We start from the raw sequence: 27,901 nt of genomic DNA on the forward strand, positions 1-27,901 counted from the left end.
ACACAATGGATATAACAGGCATTCTGCTGATGTAGCTGTGGCGTATCTCCAACCCTGACATGATGCGAGTATAGGATTGCTCTGCCCAGTTCATTGTTACGAGCGCACAGAAGGATTAGCGGTTCATTTCCATTTTAAATACTTACAAACATGCCGACCAAGTGGGGCAAACATGTTGAACAAGATCCCAAGGCTCAGGATTACAGGGATCTAACAGCAGCCAATACAAAGCAATGTCAGCATGGCACAGAGGCAGGAGGTCCACTTAGAATATCTTTGTCAAGAGCTATGATGAATCTATAAGCAGTGTGATGCTAATACACAGCATGATTCCCTTCCTGGTGTTCATTATCTCTATCCTTATAAGCATGCACTTCAGAAGGCTGTTTCCTGAAGAAAATACCATTTTAATTCCAATGTTTATGATTATGATGACTTCTTATTGCTCTTCAGCTTATCTTTCAACCTGTGGTTTGTTAAGACCACTGGATACAATCTACGCATCTTCCAGTGAAATTATGGCACTCTGTTGTGAGAATTATGCTCAGTGTTCTTTCAATAAATCACATTTGCTCTTTATTAAGTTCTATCACACCTTTCAAGCCACATAGGGCCCCCAAGACAGCAAAGAGAAACATTAAATTCAGTACTAATTAATCTGTTTTTTTATTTTTTTAATTAAAGAAATACAGCTAGATACTTTGTCATGGGTGTGACTAAGCCATTAATTTGTTCATGATCTTCATTGTGAGAAGGCTTGCAGGGAATTCAGTGATAAAAAAAACAACCTTGCTGGTTTAAGAGTTAAGGCTATCTCCTTTTGGCTTGAGCTCTGCAAAGCTGGGGAAAGTTGAAGCTGATACTTTAAGAGACATGCCTTCTGATCAGTCTATGTCAAAAATTGTGCTTGCTTACAACTTAACTCCATGCACCCACACTTCCCCTTGCTCTTTGAGGCACAAATCCATATGAGGAGGATGAAGTGTCTGAGATTATGAAGATGTCCCACTTAAACACTGCTGTTGAGATAATGTCCCCCCACCACACCTGAAGTCACAGATATCCCACTCTAGCACTACCCTAAGGAGTCTCAAAGCGGCCAACAATCTCCTTTCCCTTCCACCCCCACAAAACAAAAACAAAAACACTCTGTGAGGTGAGTAAGGCTGAGAGACATCAGAGAAGTGTGACTAGCCCAAGGTCACCCAGCAGCTGCATGTGAAGGAGCAGGGACGCGAACCTGGTTCACCAGATTACGAGTCCACTGCTCTTAACCACTACACCACACTGGCTAGGAGACTAGGTGAAACAGAAACACAGGCCAGGCTGGCAGCAAGCCAGCATTTCTGCCATTGGGATGTTGGCTAAGGACAATGAGAATTCTGGGATGGGGTGGGCGGCTCAGGGGAACAGCCAGAGAGGGGAAGCCAGGAAGAATAACCTAGGACGTTGCCACCACAGGCCCACAACATTCACCACCTGAGTTGGACACCTCACCCCCAATTGTATGTGCTTAGCACTTTCATTTAAATATTTTCCTGCATGGGAAGTGTGCATTTCAGGATGAAAACTGAAACTCACAAATATCTAGTTCCTTTATTCAAAGTCCACTTAGGTGATTGTGGCTACTGTTACTTTGAAAGGTGGCCCCACTGGCTCTGGTTTGCTAAGAGATTCTGTCCGTGTGTCCCTGGGAAGGAACATATTGAAGAACTCAGCATCCATAGTGACCCCCATCCTGGAAAGGACAATGCACAAACAAGGTGCAATAAACAAGAGATCATTAGTCCTTTTTATTATTTCACAAAAATGCAAGATATGTTTCTAAGAGGTTCCAACATCAATAAGACTAGTTGGTATTTAAGCAATACAACATTGGCAGCCCTATAGTTCAACAGGTAAGTAAGTGTCCTTGTGCCAATGGGAATGATGCTGCTTGGCTTCTCTGCAGGTTCCAATTCAACTTTTTCCTCGTGGGGATCACCATTTGTTGGATTTCTAGAACCTAGCTATGAGGGTCCCCACTCAGGAACAAGACTTTGAGCCATCTAGAGCACGGGTGTCAAACACAAGGCCTGCGGGCCAAATCCGGCCCGCCAGACCTCGTCATGTGGCCCGTGTAGCCGCCGCTGGCTGCCAGCCTTCACCTTTTATTCTCGCTTTTTATTTTTATACAAGAAAGCCGCCTCTTCAGCGCATGCGCGGCAGCCTACAAGCCAGAGAACGTCTGCCCTCTAGCGGCGCCGGCTGTTCTACACAGGAAACCTCCACTTTACATGCATTCAGGAAACCTACAACTGGCAGATACAACCGGCCCTTTGAGGGTGACCAAACTGCTGATGCGGCCTCCGATGAATTTGAGTTTGACACCCCTGATCTAGAGCAATCCCAGGTGGTGATATTGGTTGGGGGTTGAGGTTGCTCCCAACCTAGCCTCATTGCTTCTATCTCCTTCTCCAGGAGCTCAGGGTGGATTACTTCTTTGCCCAGTTGAGAAGCTCTCCTGGGAACTAAGCCCCTCACCCCAAAGTATATTCAGCCACATCAGGAGGAGGTCAGGTTCTGGTCAAGGATTTAGTGGAGCGGAGGGATGACTGGCCGGTCCTTTAATTAGGGCAACCAGCCTCCTTTCCCTTGCCCAATGGTCTCTAGGAGACTACTTGGCCACTGCATGTCCTTTTCTCTATCAGTCTGACCTCCCCAGAATCTTGTTTTCCCCTCCATTTCATTCCCATCTCACCCAAGTTTATCACAGCCCTGCTCGCATACCTTTCACTTGTAGGTGCCACTTCTCGATAGTGTCCTGGCCCAGTGGTAAATGAAGCCTCCAGCACCAGACCAATCAGCTGGGAAGGCTGTGGGAGTGGTGATGATGGCACTTGTGGTGGAGTAGCCTAGGTAGCCCTCCACAAATACCAACAATAAGGGTGTTATCAAGGTGTCCCATACAAGAGTCATCTGTGTTCCTATGGAGATGAAATAGTCAAAGCTTTGGGTCATCTCTTCTTGGAATGTAATTTTCAGAGAGGAGTGTAATAGATTACTTGGTCCCCTTATGAGGAAACATCCTAGAACGACACTGGAATTATACTTGGAATATTTTTTGGCTGATACAAATACATTAATAACAGACTTAGTGGCCAAGTTCCTCTTCTCTGCTCAAAAGTCTCATACTCTCATTTTAATTGCAATTTGTATATTACATTTTTATCTTTAGTATCATAAAATATTATAAAAATGTGTGTATTTTATTCTTTGCATTATATTGTACAGTGGTACCTTGGGTTAAGAACTTAATTCGTTCTGGAGGTCTGTTCTTAACCTGAAACTGTTCTTAACCTGAAGCACCACTTTAGCTAATGGGGCCTCTTCCTGCTGCTGCGTCACCGCTGCATGATTTCTGTTCTCATCCTGAAGCAAAGTTCTTAACCTGAGGTAATATTTCTGGGTTAGCGGAGTCTGTAACCTGAAGCATATGCAACCTGAAGCATATGTAACCTGAGGTACCACTGTATTTTAAATAGTAATGTTTTAATGCTCATGTTTTCATTCCTTCTATGCTCTGTTTTTTTGGGGAGGGGGTCTATGACTATAAAGTAAGATATTTTGATTAGCAAATCATTGCATGGAGATATAGAAATTGTACTAAATTTCTACAATATAAATTTTGCAATAACGTCACGGTTGCTTGTCTGGTCAACAGTAAGTCTTACTGGGTAATATCCAACATTAATCACACTCAGAATAGACGATTTCAATATGTTTACTCAGAGTATGACTGAGTTGGATATCACCCATTAAGGTAAGTGACATTCACTCTAGCTAAGAGAATACCAGATTGCAGTCTAAATATTTATCAGTCCTGCTTTAATAGGTCTACAAACAGAGAAGACAGAAAAAACAGATGCAAGCAGGGTATCGTTGGCCTTGGAACTTTCTCGTAATAACCATTATCTGATCCCTGAGCCTTAAAATTTTGGATACAGAAGCTGTCATTAGGCAATAAATGTCCTTGTAGTTAATTTGTGTTGTGGATTGATATTATTTGAGTCTTCTGCACTACAAAGAGACCTTTTGCTGGCCTACTTGTAGGAGTGAGATTAGTTTGCTGTAGATTCATCCTATTTCACTTTTTGCTGACCAAGCTTTATGTTAGATAGACCTTCAAACTGCCATGATTTGCATAAGTGAAAATCAAACAGCAAACAGAGGTTTTAAGTGCCTTTAACCAAGAACAGGAACAAAAGTTTATCTGCAAATTTCATACCATATAATATGATGAACCTTTGCTTTGCTAACTTCACAGAACTCCACAGAACTGGAAGGAAAAAAATCTATTCGCAAAAGACTGCAGTCTTGAAATTGTTTCCTCTGTATTGCTATTTGCTCTGATCACCTGCTCATGTGAGCCCCTATTCAGTTCCACAGAGGGACCCAATGTTCACACACAAAGGAAAAACTATGGGGTTCCCCTTCCAACTAAAGTAATGGGGAGCCATTTGGGGAAGGGAGTCCTAGATTTCCATGCTTGGAATAAGTTACTTTTAATATTGACGACCGATTTGAGACTGGAACAGGATAAGTAGGTTGAAGTTCAGATAGAGATTATTTTGTTATAAAATAAGGGCTTCCAATGCTTCCATCCCCCAAACAAACATCTGGAAAGGGATGTGTGAAGGTCTGGAGTATGTGTAGCTAAGCTTTTGTCTACCATTTCTTTTTGTCTACCATTACAGCTTCCATCATCACTGACCATTGGCCACGTTGACTGGGCCTTATAGGAGACGGGCCAGTGCTGGTGCCAGGCTATTTTGCATCATAGGCAAGGCTAACTACTTTCACATGCAATGCCCCCACAAAAAATGGCTAACTTCAATTTTCAAAAACTTGTAGAAAAAACTTGAAACTGCTAAATTTATTTTAAATTGCAAGAATAAGTAATCTGTATAAAACTGTGCCCCTTGGGGGTAGGTACTGCAGCCCTCTGAGGTTTGCACCCCAAGTGGCTCCCTAATTGGCACTGGCCCTGACTCCAACATCTGGAGGGCCACAGGTTTCCCTTCCCTGTTCTAGAGTGGGATGGGGCCATTGGTATGATCTCATTGCACCTTTGCACACAAAAGCCCTTTCGTGCAATTAATTCATGAAGGGGCAACAGACCACTTGATTTCTTTAGACCCTGCCCCAGGCCTTCTCTTGGTTCAACTGCCATCAATATTCTGTAAGCTTGCAGGTTCCTGTTGGCAGTTTTAGAAACAAAAACAAAAACCATTGTCATTTAAGTCACAAACTCATGTACTTCTGCATGCCTCGGGCATCACGAGTATGTTGAAGCTACTAAATTATTTTTGGATGGCCCCATTTCACTTTCAAACTGATAGGCACTCAACAACATGAGTTTGCAGTTAGAGGGAATGATATATGTCTTAATGGAAGTGGTTGCAATATGGAGCAGTATGTCTAGGGTGAGAGGACTTGTGCCTCAGCTTTTTTGCAATAATGGTATTCAGTTTAAAAAGAAGAGTAAAGGATTTTGATATGGCCTACAGAGAGAGAACAAAATGGTTTTTTGTTTTGGCAGTGGCTACATGACCCTTGGGGTACTTTCCCATTCTACAATGATTCTATGATTCTATCTGCTGAGGGCAGATGTCAGCAACAGAATGTTCACAACAGTCCACATCTGTGAGTTAGGTGAATAATTAGTTTGACATAAGCTGTCACACACGGGGTGGGAGGGGGGAAGGATAGGAGAAACGGCGGGTGGCAGAGGCATGAAAATGGAGAAGGGCTACCCAAAAAGAAATGGAGTTGAAGGAAAATCTCACATAGGATCCATGTACAAGCAAGTGGACAGACAAGTGAAACTGGAGCACTCTTGGCAAGGGAGTAAAGAAATCACAGGCTTGTTTGTCTGAACAAGCACTGAAAAAGGAAGCAGAAACCAGCGTAGCTTCTTCTGTTTCTACTTTTTGTCTTTTTCTTCTTGGACAGTGCATGCATTTTCCCATTAAGGAGATCTCCACTTTGTAAGGGAAGCCTCCCTGAGCACAAAACGTGGCAAATAAAATGTAAAGTTGCAATAATATTACATGCCCCGAACGTTTGTGATAAACATATTGCTAAAGATTGTTTTTTTTTTTTTAATGATAGCATCAAACTTATTTAAACAGAAGGAAACCAGTTGGAGCCACAGCGGAAACATGAGCTTACAAGAAGGGGGGGGGTACTGAAAAGGGATACTGAAAAAGATAGGAAAAGGCTAGGAATAAAAATTCTGTGCACAACAGAAGATACTGGAGAGATACCCATACCTAAAATATCTTTTTTTCTGCTGAAGAGCTTTGTAAAAAAGAAAAAAAGAACATTTAGAACTAAAGCCACTTGAATGTTTCCTGCTCAGATGCCACCAATTCTCTCTTGCTGTCCTTCTTTCAAGAATGCCCTCGCTGAGTGATGATGAGGTGCCACAGGTAAAAGCTTTCCTCAAGTCCCACCTCTTCCTTGAATATTGTTAATGCAACCCCTTAATCTTCATCAACTACTGACACTATGCTTAATTGCTTTTCCAAATGTGCACCCATTATCCTTTAATCTGTCTTTCTCCCCCTCAACTCCCTCTACTGCCCCCACCCCACACAACACTTATACTGTAAGTTCCTCAAGATCAGGCACCCCCAAACTCGGCCCTCCAGATGTTTTGGGACTACAATTCCCATCATCCCTGACTACTGGTCCTGTTAGCTAGGGATGATGGGAGTTGTAGTCCCAAAACATCTGGAAGATCAAGTTTGGGGGTGCCTGCTCAAGATGGAGGTTGTCTTTTTACTAATGTTGTATGAGGGTAAGTTGATAGCTCCTTAATAAATGACAATAATAACAACAGCAATTAACAGCTTGGAACCAGGTTATCTTCTCTCAAACCTTAAGATCCTTTTCAGAGGCTTAAGGTGCTTCACTGAAAAGAAGTGACGAAGGCAAACACCAGGAAATTGTAATAGGAATAGTGTTACTTATTCACACAGTAACTGGAGTCAGTCAGAACAGTGAAATAGTTAAATTTGGATATGGAACAAATGATTCAGGGACGTTAAAGTTCCAAACAGTCCCAAAATAATATTTCTAAACTGAGTAACTGTATAACTTAATAGCAGGGTTCTATTTAATTATTGGATTAAAATTATGAACATGACAACCGATGGACTCCCTAAAATTTGTCTCAGGGAACATTTATAGATTACTTGCTCTGAGGTGCCTACTTGGATTTAGGAAATCACTCAGATTCATTTGCATGAACTCTCACTAGCATGCTTTGCTGGACTTGAACTGTTGGCAGAAATAAACAGAGTTTAAAAAGAGAACAACAGACATGTTTATCTAGCAAGATCTATCTCTACTGGTGGAAGTAAAAATAGCACCATGGTACAGGCTGTTTATGTTTAAGCGTGCACTGGAGAATTACTTGATATAACTTCCAAAGTTGTTTGTAAGAAGAGCTTTCACTTTATGAAGACTGCAGCAATTTCTTTCTACAGCACTGGATGAGTGTTAACTTCTTATCTGATACAAACTAAGGTTCTGTACTGGTGAGAATATAGCTGTGGGTGGGTGGGAACCAATTTGTTCAAATAGCCCATCAATTAAAACATTGGGCTAAGCTTTCTTTAGCCTGTTTCGAATTATTATGTAAACTGGACAAACCAGCAGAAATTGGATTAAATTCCAGCAAGTTATCTGTATTGTAGCTATATATGTGCTGGCTGCCATTAAATATAACAAGAATTAATTAATAAGAATGTTTGTAAGATGGACTGCAGTGGTACCTCTGGTTACAAACTTAATTCGTTCTGGAGGTGCGCGTATGCATCTGGCATGCGATTTCTGTTCGCATCCTGGGGCAAAGTTTGCAACCAGGAGCAGCTACTTCTGGGTTAGCGGAGCTTGTAACCTGAAGCGTTCGTAACCAGAAGCATTCGTAACCAGAGGTACCACTGTATTGATTTCTATGTGATTTTATTTTGTTTTCACCAGTATGATAGACCATCGATTCATAGCTTTTTCCAGTTCTATTTTAATTTGCATAGTTTCATCTGTAATTTTGTATGGCTTATGGCTAAAAACATGATTTATTCTGATTTTGATATATACTGTTGGGCTATAAAATGGTTTTAACTTGCTAGAAAAGAAACCATGGGATAACGGTGAGAAGCTCAGTGAAAATGGTAGGATGGTGTGCTGCAACAGTAAATATGCAAATTCTGTGGCAGGAATTTCTAGGAAATTCTATAATTCATCAAATATTATAATGACATTATATAAATCTATGCTACACATACATCTGGTACAAACATTTGCTCTGTCTCAAAAAAGAAAAGAAAAAGATATGTCGATCGGAAGAAAACAGTAAAAATGATGAGTGAAGAAGCATTTTTCCTGCAAAGCAAGGCTTTTTTGCTTGAAAAAGTAACAAATAAGCAAGAAAATAAAAGAAAGTTATTCAGTTGTGAATGTTGTGGAGGTAGTGAACAGAAAAAGGTAATTATTCTCTCTCAAAGCACTAGAACTCAGAGTTATCCAATGAAATTAACTAGCTGTTTATTCAGGGCAAACAAAGAGTGCTAGTGCAATTCCATGTAATACATAATTGATTCATTGGTACCAAACATTGTGATGGCTACAAGTTTAGGTGGCTTCTAAAAATATGGAGGATATTAACTGTGAGAAGGAAAAAATGGTTAACAGCATATTTACTTGGGACCTGCTTACCTTGGATTAGTTATACTTGGTAGTCAACGCATGGCATGAGTGCGCTCTCCAACTAAGTAAAATAGACAAAACCACTTGAAGACATGGTACTGTATATGTACTGTGGAATGCACTAGTGTGGCATTGCTTTATATTTAGATACAGCTTGCAGTGACACAATTGCCAATTTGGTGGGCCACCAGTGAGTGAGACCTTAAAAACACTCATATACTCACATTACTGATAGTTCTGGAAAGGTAGATTAATTCTCTCTTTTTAAGTGCATGCTTATAAGCAAAGAGATTTTAATTTACGGTGCTGATTATCGACATGTAACTGACAGCTACTGTGGTTTAATTGCTGGGGAGTACACAATACAGTGGTACCTTGGGTTAAGAACTTAATTCATTCTGGAGGTCCGTTCTTAACCTGAAACTGTTCTTAACCTGAGGTACCACTTTAGCTAATGGGGCCTCCCGCTGCCGCTGTTGTGCCATTTCTGTTCTCATCCTGAAGCAAAGTTCTTAACCCGAGGTACTATTTCTGGGTTAGCAGAGTCTGTAACCTGAAGTGTCTGTAACCCGAGGTACCACTGTATCTGTAATCCTCAAGAAGCAACATAGTCAAAGGCGACTGAGGAATCTGAAGCTACTCCGTGTAATTCATGTTTTGCATGCCCCACAACCAAAGAAAACTAGGTTAGTGCTTCCAGTCATTATTAGAGTGTTTTCCCTTTTTTATGAGGCTGCTTTTAAGCTCTCCTTCCTCTTGATTAATATTTTAATGTTAATGTGGCAAATTAGCAGTAAAGCAACCAATAGCTGTAGCTGTTTCTGGAGGAGAAGCATGTGTTTATTTACAAAACTGGCAACAACCAACAGCTACTGAGGCCCCGGCACCTCAGGAAAACTTACATATTCTAACCATGTGCTCTTGGGTAGGTGGGCCCCCTTGCTATATGACATGCAGATGACACAGGGAAGGGGCCGCTCACTCACCTGCAAAAGTGGGCAAGTGGTGGTAGCAAGGAATGGCTACGGCTGTCTCCAATTGCTCACCTAGCCTCTCCTTCTGAGAGATGTGGATGCAAGGATTTAGTTTGCTCTACCACTGAACGGGAGAGCACAGATAAAGAAACAGTAGGAAACATGGTAGGAAAGTTTCTTCTCCTGCTTCTGCTTGCTTGACTTCTCTTTCTAGGTGGTGCTATGGCAGAAGAACTGAGCCTAGAGAGCTCTATATGCTGTGACCTCTTCTTGCTTACTGGCCCTTGATCTCTAGTCTGGGGTGTCAGGTCTGTTCAGAGAAAGAACGCAAGATGCAGCTGCCATCTTACTCTCTTTCTTTGGACGGCACAGGAAAGACTGGGACCAAACCCAAACACCTAGGTGCCCAGAGGAAGTGGATACATGTGCAGGGAGGCAGAGGCAACAACAGCCTGGGGAGCTGGGCAATGTTGACTGAGCTGAGCAAGCTAAATCCTTCCTCATGTGTCAGAGAAAGGAAAGAGGTGGTGCCTTCTGCTGTCAAGAGTGGCATAATTTGCTCTTGCTTTCTTGCTAACTCTGGGTGGCCCCATTGGGCCCAATTTGAGCTGCAGAGCGTAGCAGCGCTAACACCTCCTTCCCTTGGGGAAGAGCGGTCGTTTGGTGGTAGCGCATTTGCTTTGTATGCAGAAGGTCCCAGGTTCAATCCCTGGCATCTCTAGGTAGAGCTGGGAAAGGTTTCTGTCCGAACCCGTGGGGAGCGCTGCTGCCGGCTCATGTAGAGGGTACTGGGGTAGATGGAACACTGGTCTCACTCTGCATATAAGGCAGCTTCCTATAGGTCCCCCTGCCTGGACACACACACACACACACACACACACACACACATTCCAGGTGCAAGTGGCAGTTGCTTGTGAAAGCAGACGAGTGCTCGATCCAAGGAAGTGGCACTGCATGGGTAGAACTGGCTGAAGGGACAATGCACTGTGCTTGTTCTGCATGCAGAAGGCAATAATCTCCAGGCTGCGTGGGGACCCCCGAATCATGCTGCCAGCCAGTGTAGGTAATATTGACCCAATGATCTCGGCATACTGCCAGTTTACTGCCTCTTTTGGGTGGCGTTGGGTCCCACTAGGAGACTTCCAGAGTGAGGTGAGCAAGAAGCCTGCTGGTGTGGGTGTGTGTTTGGGGGGGAGACCACCACTTGCCCCTGTGCTGGCTCACCCTCCCTCCTCTGGGCAGCGCTATGGGGAGGACTGGACTCCCCAATTCCCAGCCTCCCAGCGGCGGGAGAAGCGAGCCAGCGGGAGGTTGACTGAGGCAGCTGCTCCTGGCAAGGGGCAGCCGGCCGCCCTTTCCCCGCTCGCACACCTGCTCTCCCTCGCCACCGCGCTGCCCCAGGAGAGAAAGCGCGTGACCTGCCAACTTTGCCCGCTCGCTTAAGATGCGGTTGCGGTTGACAAGGTCTCCCGGCGCGAACCTGGAGCCAGCCCTGTTTATGGACACGAGTTCTGCTTGTGTGTGTAGCCTGCCGTGTTCCTTTCCCAGCAGCTTTTGCCCCAGGGCCGCTTTTCCGCCTGTGGTAGTGAAGAAAGACACCTATTACTCTCTATGCGTTAAGGGGTGTTAAGGGCAGCGTGGGGCCCCCGTTCCACAAGTCTCTTCTGATTGGTTCAACCCTCCAATCCGAGCTCAGCGCTCCTGAGCTCCTATTGGCTCAAACCCCCATCCTTCCGTCTAAGGCCTGCCTTAATAGATATATATAAATATATATATAATTTAACTGTCATCTCTCTCCTCTCTCTCTCGGGCCCCCTCCGTTTCCTCACGCCCCCTCTTGTCCTCCTCCCCCCTCCCTCTCTCTTTTTTAAAAAAACCCTGTTTGGGTTATGGGGGTGTCGCTGAGGGAAGGGGAAAGGAGCGCGAGCCGGTTTCCCACACAACCGAAAGCCACGAGCTCCTGAGTTTTTGTGCGAGGGCGCGCGCGCGCGAGTGAGTGCCTGTGCGCGCGCAGGAGGGAGGGAGCGAGAGAAGCGGCTCAAGCGAGAGCAACTCCTGACTGAAGAGAGAGTCTAGCCCGGCAGCGCGCCACAGACAAGACTCGTAAACGGGGAGAGAATGAGAGCGCGAAAGCAGCAGCAGCAGCAGCAGCACCGCCACAGCCACCACCACCACCAGCAGCTCTCCTCAGCTCAGGCAGCCGCTCGACACCAGCTGCAGCAGCAGGCGCACGACTAGAGGCAGGGGAGAGGAGGGGAGGGGAAAAGGAAAGAAAAAGGCGGGGAGTGGAGGCTGAAGGGGCCACAGAGGCAAATTCCCTGAATTATCCCCCTCCTCCTCCTCTTCTCTCTCTCCCGCTCGCTCGCTCAGCCACCTCGCTCGCTCCTCCTCGTCAGCCTCGCTCCCTCCCTCCCTCCGCTGCTTCACTCACTCATTCCCGTCCCCCCTCCTTTCTCTCTCTCCCTCCTTCCCCCCTCTCTCTCACTCTCTCTCTCTCCTCCGTCTCACTTTCTCCCCCTCCTCCTCCTCCTCCTCCTCCCCTACCTCTCTTCTCTCCCCTTGTTTTCTCTTTCTCCCCCCCTCCCACCCCACCCCCCTTTCTTCCCCTCTTTTCCCTTTTTTAATTTTCTTTTCCCTTTTCCCCCTTCTCTCTCTTTTACCTCAGCTTCTGCTTGCTGGCACTGCACTGCAGCTGCTCCTTCAGCCACTCGTCCTGCCTGGCTTCCCACCCCCACACCCCTTTCCTCCCCTCCCCACCCACCCATTTCACCGGTGCCAGATAAACAAACCCTCCTCCTCCTCCAGCCCCCACCCCCCAAAAAAAACCCCCATCCTTTTGGGGAAAGGGGGTGTTGGACTTGCCAGATTAGCTCGAGCTTTTAAAAGGAGGACAAGAAGAAGCCCGAAAGAAGCGGGACGAGCCCCCCCTTCCTTCCTCCTCCCCCCTCCCTGCTCCCCCCCCCACCCCGAAGGGAGAAGCCAGTTATCCTTCTCGCGGCGGCAGCAAACATGATGGCGGCAGCTCCCATCCAGCAGAACGGGACCCACACTGGGGTGCCCATAGACCTGGACCCGCCGGACTCTCGGAAAAGACCACTTGAAGCTCCCCCCGAAGCCGGCAGCACCAAAAGGACCAACACGGGCGGTGGGTATTCGCCCCCCCTCCACACCACCTCCTCCTCCTCCTTCCCCTCCTCCTCTTCCTCCTCCCAAATTCCCCACCCACCTTCCCCTTTCCTACCTGCCTCCTCGCCTCACCTCGCCCTCCTTTCCCTTTCCCCAAACATTCCTTATTTCTCTAATGTTATCATTCATCAAAATGGCGCCGCTTTCCGAGCATCTAGCAGCCCCGTTTTATTTTAATTTCGCATATTCGTCCTGACTTGGGGTCGCGGTGGGGTGGAGGGGAGGGCTGTTCAGCCTCGACCCACCGGGCTGTACCAAGCCCAGGGCTGCTGCTTTCGCCTGCTTCTTTCTCTCTCTTTCTCCCCCCCCCCCGCCCCCCTAACCAGCGCACGCCTTTGAACAATTGGGAGAAACTAAATGAATAAATGGCGGATGAAAAGAAGCACTTTCACTCCCCCCATCCCCTCTTAAGCCCCCCTTCTCGTGAGTCGCCAGGTAGATTTTTTTTTCCTCCCACCCACCCAATACAACAAAAATCTTGTCGATTTCCTGGCACCACTTTCTGTTACGGTGGAAAATGTTGCAAAGATTTGTTCTTCCTGGGGTTGGGTCACGGTGATGGGATGTGTGCGCGCGTGTGTGTGTGTCAGAGAGAGGTTTGCGGAGGGAGGGCGGGAGTTGCCTGTCTTGGTGCGGTGACTTGTTAGTTAACATCCTGCTCTTCCTGGATGAGATGAGTTATAACGGGACCAGCATCTCCTCTATTCATTTGCACTGGAGTCTTCATAACAATGCACCGAGGCAGAGGTGAATTTATTCATCCAACATTAACAAACAGCAGAACTAGATAGCTCGTGTATTTAACTGTTTGTATAATGTCTTTGCGGGGTGGGGTGGGGGGCGCACCTGTACTAGCTGGGACATGGACTCTCAAAGAAAAGTAGGATGGCTCTGAACCTGCTCCTTTATAGAAGCAAAGTTCTGTAATGATGCATTTTTAGGTTAAGCTGTGAAAAGCAGATAGGGGTGTGTATTTGTTTTTTAATAAAGAGGGCTTAAATGTGTGTGTTGTTTTTACATGAGATCCTTTCCAAGCAGTTTCTTTAAGGTCCATAGAATTGATGTCATTCATTGGAGGAGCAAATTGTTCAGTTGTAAAGAAATATTTGATTCATTCCCCAGTTCTGGCTTTTTTCTTTCTTTCGTTTTGCTCTGATTTGGGCATTACATTGGGCATGACATAAGCAGTCACCTTTTAAAGTGTATGCATGACTCCAGGTTTTTTTAAAGGGGGAAATATTATTAATGTCCTTTGATTAAGAGATTATTGCCACTTGAGAAGCATTTAAAAATACATCTGGATTACTTAGGCAAATGGTTGCATCCACTTATATTGCCAAGTTTTCTTGTCAATAGCTAAAACTCTTTGAATAAAATCTCAAATTTTGGATTTAGTGGATAAAGCTGTGTGTTGTGGAGAGTACAGTACTAATGGTGAACAAATGCCCTTTTAATGTTTTCTTTCCAGTTTGCAGCATTTTTAGGGAAAGTTGTAGTTCTTGACAAAATTCTTGTGTAAGGTATTTTCTTTCTTTCTGAAGAGTTATACCTTAGTAACTATTTTACATTCAGAATTACAACTTGAATTGGGTCATTGCTTCTCATAGCACCACCAAATTAAGGACAATTCATTAGATTCTTCATTTTTTCACAGCGGATATGAAGGATAGTGCAACTGGTTACATATCTGTGCAGAATACCTGTACGTTAATACTATAATAGAAAGGCATATTTTTTTGAAGGTTTGAGGATGAATGAGATTTTAGGCAGCTAATTAACCTTCAATATCTCAATTTTTTCAGAGGACGGCCAATATTTTCTAAAGGTCCTCATACCTAGTTATGCGGCTGGATCTATAATTGGGAAGGGAGGACAGACAATTGTTCAGCTGCAGAAAGAGACTGGAGCTACCATCAAGCTCTCTAAATCCAAAGACTTTTATCCAGGTAGGTGCAAGCTTTAGAAGATTATTTGTTAAATCCCTAGGGTAATGTATCCACATTCTGTATAATTAAACAACATTAGCGTACCTGTAGAATTAAATAGTATCAGCATACCACTACAATAACTGGCATTCTTGAATAGTAAAATGCATTTTCACAAGCAATTCTAAGTAAATATATTGGTATTTGTTATTTTGCAAGAAAGAAAAGATAGCTCGCTGTCTAAACCTGATTGTGGAAAAACTAAGAATCATTGCTATTATGCATGTGTGTTCTACACAGTTCATCTTATTGCAAGAAATGTTTTTTTAAAAAACAGGCTGTTTGACAGCTGGCATTACAGGTTTTGCTGAAGTTTTCAGACATTATAGCAATTAAGCTCATAAGTAAAAACACAGGTTCTCCTTGTAGAATAGGCCATTTACCTTAAATCCATTACGTACTTTGGTTCTGCTTCATTGCTTTGTTCATACATCTTAACATGAAATAAATTCCAAGTGCTGCTCTTCAGATGTTTCTTTGATTTTGTGTATTTTTCACAATTGTGATATATAACGGAAACCTATTGCGAAAGAAAACAAATAATTTTGTTTGGAAATTTAGACTCTAAGAATATTGTACACATAAGTACTATACGATTGAATTATAAAATATACATACTGAAGGCTGTATAATTCACATATGGTGTTTTATTATCATTTTTGAATGCATAATGTTGATAAAGATTTCTAAACTGGTGTGGAGGTATTTAATGTACATTAAAAGCAACATTTCTTTATATAGACCAGTAATGAAGCATTATTGATAAAAGAAACATTGTCAATAAAGGAAGTGTTCTGATAGTCATTTGATTTTTCTTAACTCTAGCACTGGTCGCTTTCCATTGAGATGGCCTGTTTTCTTTTTTCTTGTAATGAAAAGAAAAATTCTTTATATTTAGTACTGATTCACAGATATGATTGAATCTTGTAAAGTAGTTAGAAAGACTGTCATGAGTAAAACAAGAGTGTTTCATTTTCTACTTTCTTAAATTCCGAAGTGGATCATTGTTGTTTGATATAAAGGTTGTTATTCTCTTGTGATAGTTGTGGTACAGAGGCAGAGAGTGTATGTGTTCAAAGACTTATATGAAAAAATCCATTCAAGATGCAGTATATAACAATGCGTTATTTTTTATGAATGGTGTCTTTTTCATGAAATAGTATTTAAAATGTTGATGAAAAAGCTTGTATATTTTTAAAAAGTGAAAGCTGGTATATAGATGACATAATCAATATGGACATAAAATTGTAACAGTTTTGGATTATAGCTATAATGGCAAATTGAGTTTGGAGACAATAGATGAATAAATTACAGATGTGTTTGTGATATTCATAAGAGTAGCCAATGTGAGATGACAGTGCAGAAGAATTTGTGTTTGATCATCAATGCAAATTCTAAATCATAACCTTTGATTTAGCTATATAGTATTAAGCAAGATTGGAGTCTTTTGTTTGCTCCATTAACAGGAGTCCTTTCCATTCTAATTAAAATCAATATTAAGTGTTGAATTGGGCGGATGCAAAGATTTTAATAGAAATTTCCTCTGAAGGTTAAAAAAAAAGACAAGGCATGATGAGGGGTTTACAGCCTTGTGTTAAGTGTTTCTGTGACGTAAACAGGTTCCCTCTGAAGAAATGCCAGCATGAGATAGAGCTTGTACAGTTTGACTGTAACAGGTGTAAACTAATCCCTTGTTGTTGTTATTTATTAATCACTAATTTTGGTCCTGTGAGACCTCGTTTATATTTGAAACCACAGTGTTGATCAATTTTAGTGAATAAATAAATATGGGCATCCATAAACTACATAAACATGCTAATACATCTCACTCTTTAATGGTGCTAGTTAATGTTTCTGTTTAGAACTGAACATGAGCCTGACGTATAGTTTGAGCTCATGGATTCTCCAACCTACTGTAATTTGGGTTTCTTCCATTTATAAATCCTGAAGTCTTAATCTGAACTATGCTAACTTCTGATCATCCTTAAATTAGACTAGACACTGATCTTTGTAGGTGTGAATTTCCGATTAGCATTGTAAATATTGTATCCAACTAGAGTTTTGATCAATGTAATACTTATAGGTATTAATTGTTCCATAGATGCCTGGCAGTTATACAGTTCAATGGCAACAGCTAGATTATAAAACTTTTTGTGCGTATCAATGATAGTTGCGTTTGTGAACTATATTCCATGTGAGTTTGTATTTAGCACAGAGTAAGTTTAGTTAATCTGATATGACTAGAAGTAACAAAATTAATTGCAGCTAGTTACATGAATCATACTATTGGCATACTTTGAAGAAAACCCCTCAGTGCTGCTGCCCTTTGATTAGTTTGGGATATTAGCAAGCATTTTCAAGTTAATCCAGGTTATCAAAACACTTTTCATCCAGAGTGTAAGTAAAATTGGCCAAATGCTCAGAATGAATATCCTTATTTGGGCACAAAACTGTTAAAAAACAGGTAAGCATTGTCTGTCTGTGCTTCTCTACTTATAATCTAATATCTAGAAAATAAGAATGTTTAAGGAAAGATAATACTGCAGAATTCTGATTTGGAATGTCCAGTAATTCTGCTTTGGACTTTCCAGTAATACTACTTGATAAAATTGGACAACTGCATATAATAGTCTGCTGACTTTTTCTTGTTTGCTGTATAGTAGATAGATTTATTGTGTATTCTGTGTTTGAGTAGTGCAATGCACATTTTTTAAAATAAAAAAGCTGCTGTACATACATGTATGGCTGGTAATTCTTTCCTTATGACATATGAAATCTGGGTGTATGTAACACACACTTAAAATATTTTCTTAGTTAAAATCCCATTGATTTTATGACATTTTAAAGGAACTCAATAGTTTAAGAGGAAATGCATAGTTACTTTGTGAAATGATATTCTATATCACTTGCTTTTAGTATTTGACTTGATATTAATAAAATCTGAGGAAGAGTTATGGAGAAGTTCAGTAAAACATGTTGAACAGGAATTTTATGAGTTATGACCTTGAAAATGTTAACCCCCCCTTTTTAAAAAATGATCAAATGTACATCAGTATTTTCCTGAAGCTCATAATTTCAAAATAATAACCCCACAGGCAACCTTTCAAAGGGTGTTCTCACAAAATGCTATGTACTTTGAGAAAGTAATGAGAGCGTAGAGGTAAATAGTTTTTTTGTTTAAGTTCAGCAGTCATTTCTCCGCTAAAAAAAAAATAGTTGTAATTTTAAATCTCTCCTTGTTAAATGAAAGCTGTTACATGATTGAGACTGCAATCCTATACTCACCCTGGAAAAAGTCCCATTGAACTCAATGGGATTTATTTCTGACTTCATACATAGGGTTACAGTGTACGTGTGGTTGAAATTAGGATATGAATGTGAATAGCTGTGTGCAGTGTGGCTGTCCAGATGCTTGGAGATGTATTCCAGCAAGGATGTCATTCATGTAAAAGGCTGACACATCTGTCCCATTACGTTTTAGCTTTCATGGTACATGTCATTACCACCCTGCCCCACAAAACGTGTCCTTATTTTAGGATGCTTAAATGTTGCTACAGGTTGTATTCCTACCACCATTTTTTACTCAGGAGGATTGTTTCTGAAGAAAATAGTAATGCTGAGTATGTGATCATTGTGGTAATTGTGGTCACTGAGATAGATCTGCAAAGCTTAGTTCTCTTGGGTTTTTTAAATCTTAAATGCCCAAGCATTGAATACTAGCTATTTGAAGGTATAATTCTCAGTTGTACAGCTGTCATTGATCTTGCAAAGTCTGCTTTAATGAGAAAAAACAAGTTAGGTTCTGATTTATTTATTTTTTATTGTTCAGAATTAAGCTATAAATGGATGAGAATTCTGTATGACGTGGAAGTAGCTTTTTGTGTAATGTTATGTTTTCTTTAATATGGGGAGTAATGCAGCATTTCCATTAAATATGCTTTCTGGGTGTTGGGGACTTTTCGTACTTTTGTGGTTTTTGTCCCTTGTTGATTTGGTGATTGATCTTATGATTGTTGAATAAAACTTTAAAAAGAGTGGATTTGTTCTGAATTGAAATGCCAGTATTGATGTTTCTCTAACCCCACCCCGTCCCTTAAATAATAAAAAAAATGATAGGCATTTAGTGTACAATCTTCAGCATTAACAAACTGATCTATCAGTTTATGAATGTGTACTTTTCGCTAAGTGTATGTAGGATTTCAGCCTTAAAAATGGGAGAGGAAAAATAGTCACCTGATCTAGCACCCTACTGCAGGGCAGGATGGTGTACAATCACATCTCCCCTCCATCTGATCAATTCAGATGAGTTCCTGGAGGAAACTTCTTTCTAAACTAAAATATGGTGGTCATACATTCCAGCAAATCACTCACTGAGTGAATCTTAATGCAACCAGTGGAAAGGAATTCCGCTAGAAAGAGTTTTGGGATCAGATTGATGAGCATAGCCAGGAGACATCTTCAAGTTGCCTATCTGTTTTGCAACTTTTACTTATCAGCATGCACAGTGGATTAGTTTTTTGAAAGGTTTATAGGCCAAATTTATTTGAGGATGACAGAACAATGTTAAAGAAGGAACTTGTTAATTTTTTTAAATTATGGAATTCAGTTTACTTAGATACATTATTAATAGAGAATTATTTTTCTGTGTGCAATGTTCTTATATAGTTAATATTGCAGGGCGTGTTAATATTAATATAGTTAATATTGCAGTTTTATAGAGGAACCAAGAAAGACGCATCCATTTCAGAAAGAATCCTTATTGCTTCATTTTAAACTGCTGCTTAGCTTTATAGTGATGGTGTGAAGGTAAAAAGGTCAATGCACTAGTAAAATAATCTGCACAATAAATATCTTTCAGACAGCATTTAAAAAATGAAATGCTATTTGGAATGGCAGTGATGTTCCTAATACCTGATCATGGAAGTGAATTTGTTTTAGAAAGGAAATAAAGGTAATTTTAGATATCTTAATACAAACATAATTTTGGTGAACTTCCAGTTTAACAGAAGTCTTAAGTTGTCGCTTTACCTCTTTGCTCTTTCACTTATTTTAATAATTGATTTTTAAAAATTCTTTTAAAGTCCTGTCACCTCATTTTGAAGGATAAAATTACTTTTGCCGAAAATGATTCAGAAAATTAATTTCCCGAACAATATAGGTTTTAAACAAATAGCTATTTTGGTTTTAAAACGATCTTGCAAATTAGAAAAGAAAATGCTAATTCTTTAAATCAGATTGCAGATTTTGAAAGTTAAAATTGCTATGAAGTTTGGGCTTGATTTCCTCATTTCCATCTTTGAACTTGGTTCTGGTTAAGTTCAACAACATCTGTAGAGATCCGACTAACAAAACATTTCTGGGATTCATCTTTGCAGTTTTCAGCAGGTGCAGTTGGTGTTGCAGCCCTTCTCAAAAAGAGGTTAGTTTGTTTTTAATGTTTATTGTTAGTCCGGTGGGAAGGAATGACTTGGTAGAGACTTGAAGGTTGTCAGTTGTCCAGTGCTGGAATGCTGCAGGTAATTGGGCTAGACTGGTGGGAATTGTGACAGTGTGCTTCTCACGTTGCACTGCAGCTGCTGTTGATCTTAATTAATCTGACCCTCAGAGGCTGTAGTGTCATAGCATAAAAGGCAGTACATACTGGAAATTGAGAAGCTATTCTCATGATCTTTTTACTGAATGTGGTTTTTTTTTAAGATTTAAAATGACTTGGTTTTTATTCAGTATTAACTGAATTGTAAAAGCAAGTGGATGAAAGGAGGAAATACAATAATTTAAATAAAATGCATTTTTTAGTCTGCCTTAGGTTCTTCAGTATAACCATACTTATACTGAAGACCTATTAAAACCAATAGGATCTACTCTGAAGTATATATCAAAACTTCCAGTATTGAATGAATGCTGAATATCAAATGTAGATTTGTATATTTTTTCGGTAACATCATTTATTTCGTATTATGTTCCATGTGATGTGTTAGTTGCGTTTTGATATAAATTTTTAGGTAGTCTGGAAAATTTTGTTATACATCTACATGGTGTTTTAGGCTTCTTCATTACTCGAATACAACAGACGTTCGCTTCTGTTTTGGGAAAATGCTTTGAAAGGTTATGTACTGCATGCTGGGTACATGGAGGTGTTATGAATGTTTCAGTACCCATGTCTTTCATAGAAGAGATTAAAACATACCATTTAACTTTCCCATTTGAGAATATTGGGATTTCAAACTTTGTAACTTTGAGTTTTTTGTTCTAAACTATAACTATTTAAGGGATTTGAAAACATTGAACCTTATTAACGTTAAGATTCAGACTTTTGTTTTGTTTTACGTTTGTTTCAGTTAAGTAAATATGAATTGCCTTAAACTGGCTAGACTTTTGCATTTGGGCAAAACTCTTCATAACTTATTTGGTATTGCAAACAATTATTTTCTGAAAATACTGAAATCAAATGCTACTCAATTATTTCATGCAGAATACAAAGTTTATTTATTTAGCTTTCCTTGATTTTGCATGTTAACTGTCAGTTTCATATGGCAGCCCATCTGAAGAAGTGTGCATGGACACAAAAGCTTATACCCAGAACAAACTTAGTTGGTCTCTAAGATGCTACTGGACAATTTTTTATTTATTTTGACTGCGTCAGGCCAACACGACTACCTATCTGAATATGGCAGCCCAGTTTGTCAGTGTACTTACTGGACACTATCTCTATGACACCAGTACATCTTTAGCATTCTTTCATCACTACTAGATTTCATCACTATTCAGTACATTTAAAGTCTACTTGTGTAGCTGATTATACAATAGCCCATTTTAATAGTTTAAATTTACAGTTAAGTGTGATGTGTTCGTGTGTCCGATTTCTGGATTTTATTTGTGGAAAGAATAAAGCTTCTGTTTTCCATAAATATATTTCCTACTGTATTCTGCAGGACCTGTCTTGTCAACATGGATAGAAGTTCTGCAAAATAACAATGATTATTTTGGAAAACGGGGAATAGGGACAAAGGGTGGAATCACTCTGGTAAGATGATTAAATATAAAGAAATAAAACACTTTAAGCTGTGAGCATATTAACAATGTGTGTTATTTGATTCATCATTACAACTAGTTTGACACTGATACATGGTGCATTTGTAGTTACTAATAAGGCACTCCCATAAAAACACATATTTACTTTTAAAACCTTGTCGGAATACTGAACACTCACCTAAGATATATTATGTGACTAGAAATAAACGTATTATAAATGAATGTATATCCATTATTGTTAGACACGATTCTAGGAAAAGACAAGCTTTTTGGAGCCTTAAGGCTAAAACTTCATTTTAGCTGCTGCTGAAAACAGCAGCCCTGTCTTTTCAAGCCCACTTTTTAACTTTTAACTTCAAGCCCACTTGTAACTTTTAGCGAAGAAGTCTGTGATGCATTGGTAGCCAGTGGCACGGAAATTGAGAATTTTGCTGTGTTATGACATCACATATCTTGGCGTACTAAAGGTTGAGAGTAGTGGAGTTGGTACGCAAGCAGGTTTAATATTCAGATTTAGATGTACTGGTTGATGAGTTGCAGTTATGCTGGTGCCAGAAAAAATTAAGACAGCTGTGTGTGTGCATTTTAGTGGCAATAAAACAAATCCAGCATTTTAATCACTTTTAATAATTAGTTCAATCCATTTGATTCTCTGCCTGTGGAATGCCCACATTTGTATTTATTGCTCTTTTCTAGAATGAGTTTTTTTTAAGGTAAGGAAAAAGTGAATATGGATGTCCTTCTAAAATCATGTCTGTTGTATGAAGAATTTGCCCATACACTATTTCCTAAAATGTGTTTTGTTTTGCTTGCTGGGTTGTGAAACCTTCTGGTTCCGCCCCAAGGAGCATACAATCCTAGGAACAAAGTATAAGAAAGATGGGAGACCAATTATTAGATTTCTGGATATTTTGAACAGTTTTCAGAGAGGTAGTTGTGTTTGTTTACTGTAGCAAAAACAAAATCTTGATACCTTAAGGTTAACAAATTTTTTTTATGACAGAGGCTTTCATGGACTCCAGCCCACTTCATCAGAGTCATGCATTGGAAGTGGACTGCAGTTTACAACAGCTTATGCCATAGTCAGTTTGTTAGTCTTTTGACATTATTATTATTATTATTATTATTATTTATTATTATTATTTATTATTATTAACCTACCTTTCCCCCTGCTTAAGGTGGCATATAGATTAAAACAAGAATCACTAAAAACATAGAAAAAACAATTATTAAAATATAATTAAGCATTTTAAATTATTTTTAGAGTTTGTTCCCCCTTTGATATCCTCCCCTGCCCCACTGCCAATAAAATTGGGGCATAGTGTTGGGTTAACCTTTATTGTGCCTTTTTTTTTTCAGTCTCCATGCCATGCTGGAAGTGGCAAAGGGGAAAGTTGTAGTACACTCTAATGCCCTGGCAATTTGTAAGGAAAAATAAATAGAAACATTTAGCTCCTGTGTCTTGTCAAGCTAATCCTAAAATGTGGCAGTGGTCAGACACAGTAATGGGTTGAATGTGAACAATATAAGTTAAAGCAACTTTAACTTTGAGTACTTCCACACCAGCCCTTTTCTCTGAAGTAAGGATGGCAATTCCACTTAACATTTTGCAGAGCATCCATATGTTGTTATTTTATTACAGTATTACAGTGCTTTCTGTGTAAACTCATATTTCTTGAGATATAATGTTTTTGTGACAAAATGTGTTTGTAATAGCCTGTCAGGTACAGGTGCACAAAAGTACTATTAAAACATATTTAGGACTCCAGTGCTGCCAAATTGAAAAGTTCCTCTTTGCAAGTTCACTGCTTGCTCTTTTATCCTGTTGATCCAGAGTGGGGTTGATAAGGATGAATAGTCTGGTTTATCCCTTGAATTGCCTCTCTAAATTAAATTTTCTGCCCATGAGCGTATATGTGTGTTACTTATGGTTGTATTTGTCATTTTTCAGAAGGGCAGTCAGGCCCGATGAAACAGGTCCCATTTGTGGGCCAAGGTGGAGACTGTTCACCACTATTTTCCTATCCTGGATCAACATGAAGAAATAAAATAGGCTGATGCTGCAAATGGGGAGGGGGGCAGATTAGGATTATAAAGCACCAGGCCATTGTATGCTTGTTGACGTGATAAAACTATAAGAGAAGCACACTCTCCAGATGTTCTTGGACCAGCCATTATGACAGTTGATATTCGCATTAACATCTGGAAGGCATCCCCTTAACTTCTCCTAGTCTAACCAAATGCTGTGAGTGATCCAAGCAGACGGTGCTGGAAATAACACAAACAACATCCAATTCTAATACTACAATAGTAGATATAGATCAACACAATAGAAGAGACCTTTAATTGCTACATTTTTATCCATTAGAAAAAGCTGGCACCTTACCCGTGTGAATTGGGAGGCTGACACTATTTTGTTGTAAAGTATTCAAGATATATTGTGATACAGTGTTTTGCTACAGCATTGTCGCACAATTAAAGGATATCACTGTCTGCCTTGACATTCCACATGAGCTTATGACTAATGTTGCAACCCAATTTATAGGACCAGCATTTTACTAATTTTGGGTACTGTTTTACTCAGAGCAGACCTATTAAAAGTAATGAACCTAACTTAGTCATGTTTATTTATTTTAATAGGTTTGTTCTAAGTAAAATGTAATTGAATAGCTCCTTCTGTACTTTTTGCAACTTTTGCCATATTGCCACTAGCCCCAACTAACCAGAAGAAATGGAAGAAACTGCGAAGACAATCTTGAGACAGATGACCTTCGTACTGTTTTCTAAAGCTAGATGTCAGTCCCACTGATAGCTGTTGGATAAGCTAAGCAGAATTCTTAATGTGAAGGCAAATCGGAATGACCGCTCCCTGCTTAAAACGGGGGGCGCCCTTTGCGTGGACGCGTGCAGCCCCTAGACCTGGAGCGGCTCCAACAGCATAGGCTAGGCTTTGCCTTCCCTCAGGTGGGATACCTGGAGGTCTCCGCCTACCTCAGTCAGTTGTCCAATCCCACCTGGGGGAAGAGTTGCCAAGGAGACCAGGCCAGGTAGGGGAGGGATTACCTGCCCACACAAAGGAGGGAGGATCTTACCTGGGAATTCTCACTTGGCTCCGGAGCTTCTCCCACCCTACCCACCCTCAGTCAATGTCTTATGTTGCAGGTTAATTTTCCTCACAGGTTTTGCAGGTTAACTTTTCTTCACAGGTATGCGGGCGCTGCTACGTTAAGGTCGCTGTTAAAGGGCCGGAAAGGAATTTCCCTGCATTGGCAGGTTTCGCCTTTCCCGTAGCAAAACGTCACAACTTTGGCGGTATCAGGCCTTGGGCGGAATCCTTTTGTCCATCTTCCTCTTTGTGGCGGCGATACCAGGGTTCCCCGTTAAAGAGGTTTCTGAAGGGAGGCTTTGACCGTACGCCGGAAGGTTGTCATTGCTCTCCCCTGCGGCGGCGGCGTTACGGGGGCGGCTATCTCTGCTTGAACATATGTTCTCCAGAGCCGGCCCATCCCCCCCCCACACACACTGGATAACCCTGATGCTCCCTAGGTCCCCGGCTGGGGACTGGGGAGGGAGAACGCCCAATGCCTGGGCCAAGGTCTACCCACATTTGAAATTTAATAAAGTTGTGGCCAATTTAATCCCATAGCACGTTGTCTTGAATCGTTATTCCACATGACGGGGGGACTGCGCAGGATCTGGGGACTCCGCCTGTCCACGCAATACACCGTGCAACCCTAGATAATTTTTCCCCCAAAAGTGGCTTTATGAATATTTTTATACTTAGCACAATTCAATCTGAGAACGGCCACATATAGAACCAGGAGAATTCAATATAAACTAGGTAGAAGAAAAGACATGGCAAGACTCCATCTATTGCTCCGTGAAAATAAGAAAACACAGATCATATTTTGTTGAGACAAAAGTGGACTACTTAAACACAAAACAACTGTTTTCTATTCCTGAGAAAGTAGAACTTCCAGACTTGAGTAGTACCCGAAAAACTAAGTTCATTTTCTGAGATTCTGCCAGAGCCATCCTCTGATAGCAAAATTGCTATTACAGTTAAAAAGTTATTAAAAAGTATTTGAAATTTAAAGATGAGGGACTGATTATTCGAACAACCAAACCTTTCAATACTGCTAATTTATTTGTATGTTAAAATAAAGGAGCGGGGAAAAGAGATGTGTAGATAGTATAATTATTAGGTAGAGCTGGACAAAGTTGTAGTAGAGTGAGGGGCTTTCTGCTACTGTTAAAGACACAAAGGTTCTTCTCCAGATTCTTTGAGTGCGTTCTTCATTCAGCCTTCCATAACACCAAGTATATAGGTATGTGTTTAAAAGGCTTAGTCTTAAGAATAAAGCTGTCTAATCCCTTTTAGACTATAACGCTGCTGTTAAAGCTTTAGAAGAATTCCTAACACATGTACAACATGAGATTTTCCAAAACTCTTTCCCCATTTGATTTTTTAGAAAGGCTTTTTAAAGAAGCCATACATTTTGTGTTTGGGGGGGGGGCTTTTATTTCTTTTTGCTGAAATAATTCCAGTGATTTTTAAGCCCCCCCACTCTCTCCATATCATTATTAATTAGTCTATGTGTGGCCTCTTTCTTCATAGTATATTGCAAAGTGCGGTGCGCTTTCCCAATGAGGCCTCCCGTCGCCAGTGCCCTTCCACCATTTGGTTTCCATTTGTAGACCGAGATAAAGTTCGCAAACCAGAACACTACTTCCGGTTTTGCAGAGTTTGTAATCCGAATCGTTTGTAAACAGGACTGTTCTTAAACCGAGGTAACACTGTACTTACAAAATCATAGAATTGTAAAGTTGGAAGGGATCCCGAAGGTCATCTAGTCCAACCCCTTGCAATACAGGAATCTCAACTAAAGCACCCATGACAGATGGCCATACAAACTCTGCTTAAAAACCTACAAGAAAAGAGTCTGTTCTACTGCCAAACAGCTCTTAGTGTCATAAAGTTCTTCCTGATGCTTAGTCAGAATCTCTCTTCTTGTAACTTGAATCCATTCATAGAATAACAACTCAAGGACCATGTCCTTCTAGTAACATGGATTAAAGCAGATGTCATGACAGGGGCACGGAAGAGGAACAGATGGCCACGTACTTTAAAAAAAATGTGTCAGAATATATATTTGAAAGTTTTATGCTAAAGCTGCAATGTTTTGCCCAATGACCACTTCATGCATGACACTTGTAATTCACTGCTGTTGGATAAGAAGTAGTGAATATCTTTCTTTCTTCTTTGTAAAAAGATATATATAGAGAGAGAGATAGAGAGAGTTAAATTATTATGAAACAGAAAGAATTTAGGCCTAGCAAACCTCTGAATAATTACAAACAACCTTGGATATACCCCCCCCCCAGCTTTCTAGCCTTCTGGGGCTCACAGAAGAGGGACGGAGAGCTCTGTTCTTCTTGCAACAGTCTGTTACATTTCTGTACTACACTTCCCTCCTCTCGGAGCCTTCTGTTTTCTATACTAGACACAATGGGTGGAACATATAAAGCAGGGGCAGGGAACATGTCTCAGCCCAAGGACTGCATTCCTTTCTGGGCAACCTTTTGAGAGTCACATGTCAATCATGAGTGGAGCTAGAAGCAAAAGTTGGAGGAAAAAGAAAAGTAAAAAAAGAAAAGCTTTCTTTTGTACAACAGGCTTGTTCCTACACCCCTTGTCTCATGACCATCTTTGTCCTACATTAGGATAACCAAGAGGCTTCATCACAGTTCAAGGACACTTTTCAACAGGGTGTTTGAAGCAGGGCTGGTGAGGATGGTGCCCTGGGGAGAGGTCTGAAAGCCAGATAGAAAGGTCTGAGGGGCCACATTCCATCCCTGTACCTGATATTTCCCAACTTGGTATAAAGGCTCTGTCTTATCTTCATAGGCCTGCTTACTTGCCTTTGTGGCATTCCTTGCTAACAAAGAACAATAGCTATTGATGTA

General features: G+C 40.8%; 1 protein-coding gene and 1 long non-coding RNA gene across 6 annotated transcripts in view; one reads left to right on the forward strand and one right to left on the reverse strand.

Annotated features, from left to right (window-relative positions):
• Nucleotides 1–6,102: 6,102 nt before the first annotated feature.
• On the reverse strand, nt 6,103–12,460 carry LOC310846735. The gene is made up of 3 exons (XR_014565528.1): nt 12,392–12,460; nt 9,744–9,855; nt 6,103–7,326 (listed from the first exon to the last, which is right to left on the reverse strand). It is a non-coding gene; the product is annotated as an uncharacterized lncRNA (long non-coding RNA).
• NOVA1 (NOVA alternative splicing regulator 1) overlaps nt 11,540–27,901 on the forward strand; it is a 143,874-nt gene continuing 127,512 nt past the window's right edge. The window contains exons 1-2 of one of the 5 annotated variants that reach the window (XM_083743531.1): nt 11,540–12,876; nt 14,720–14,863. In XM_083743531.1, coding sequence (XP_083599657.1) covers nt 12,741–12,876; nt 14,720–14,863 — 280 coding nt within the window. In that variant the 5' untranslated portion in view covers nt 11,540–12,740. Of the gene's footprint in view, nt 12,877–12,902; nt 13,665–14,719; nt 14,864–27,901 lie in introns of those variants that run through there. The other 4 variants (XM_083743533.1, XM_083743535.1, XM_083743534.1 and 1 more) reach the window with 4 other exon arrangements.

Source organism: Podarcis gaigeae (genome assembly GCF_964106915.1).
Source record: "Podarcis gaigeae genome assembly, chromosome: 1".
Classification (NCBI taxonomy): Eukaryota; Metazoa; Chordata; class Lepidosauria; order Squamata; family Lacertidae; genus Podarcis; species Podarcis gaigeae.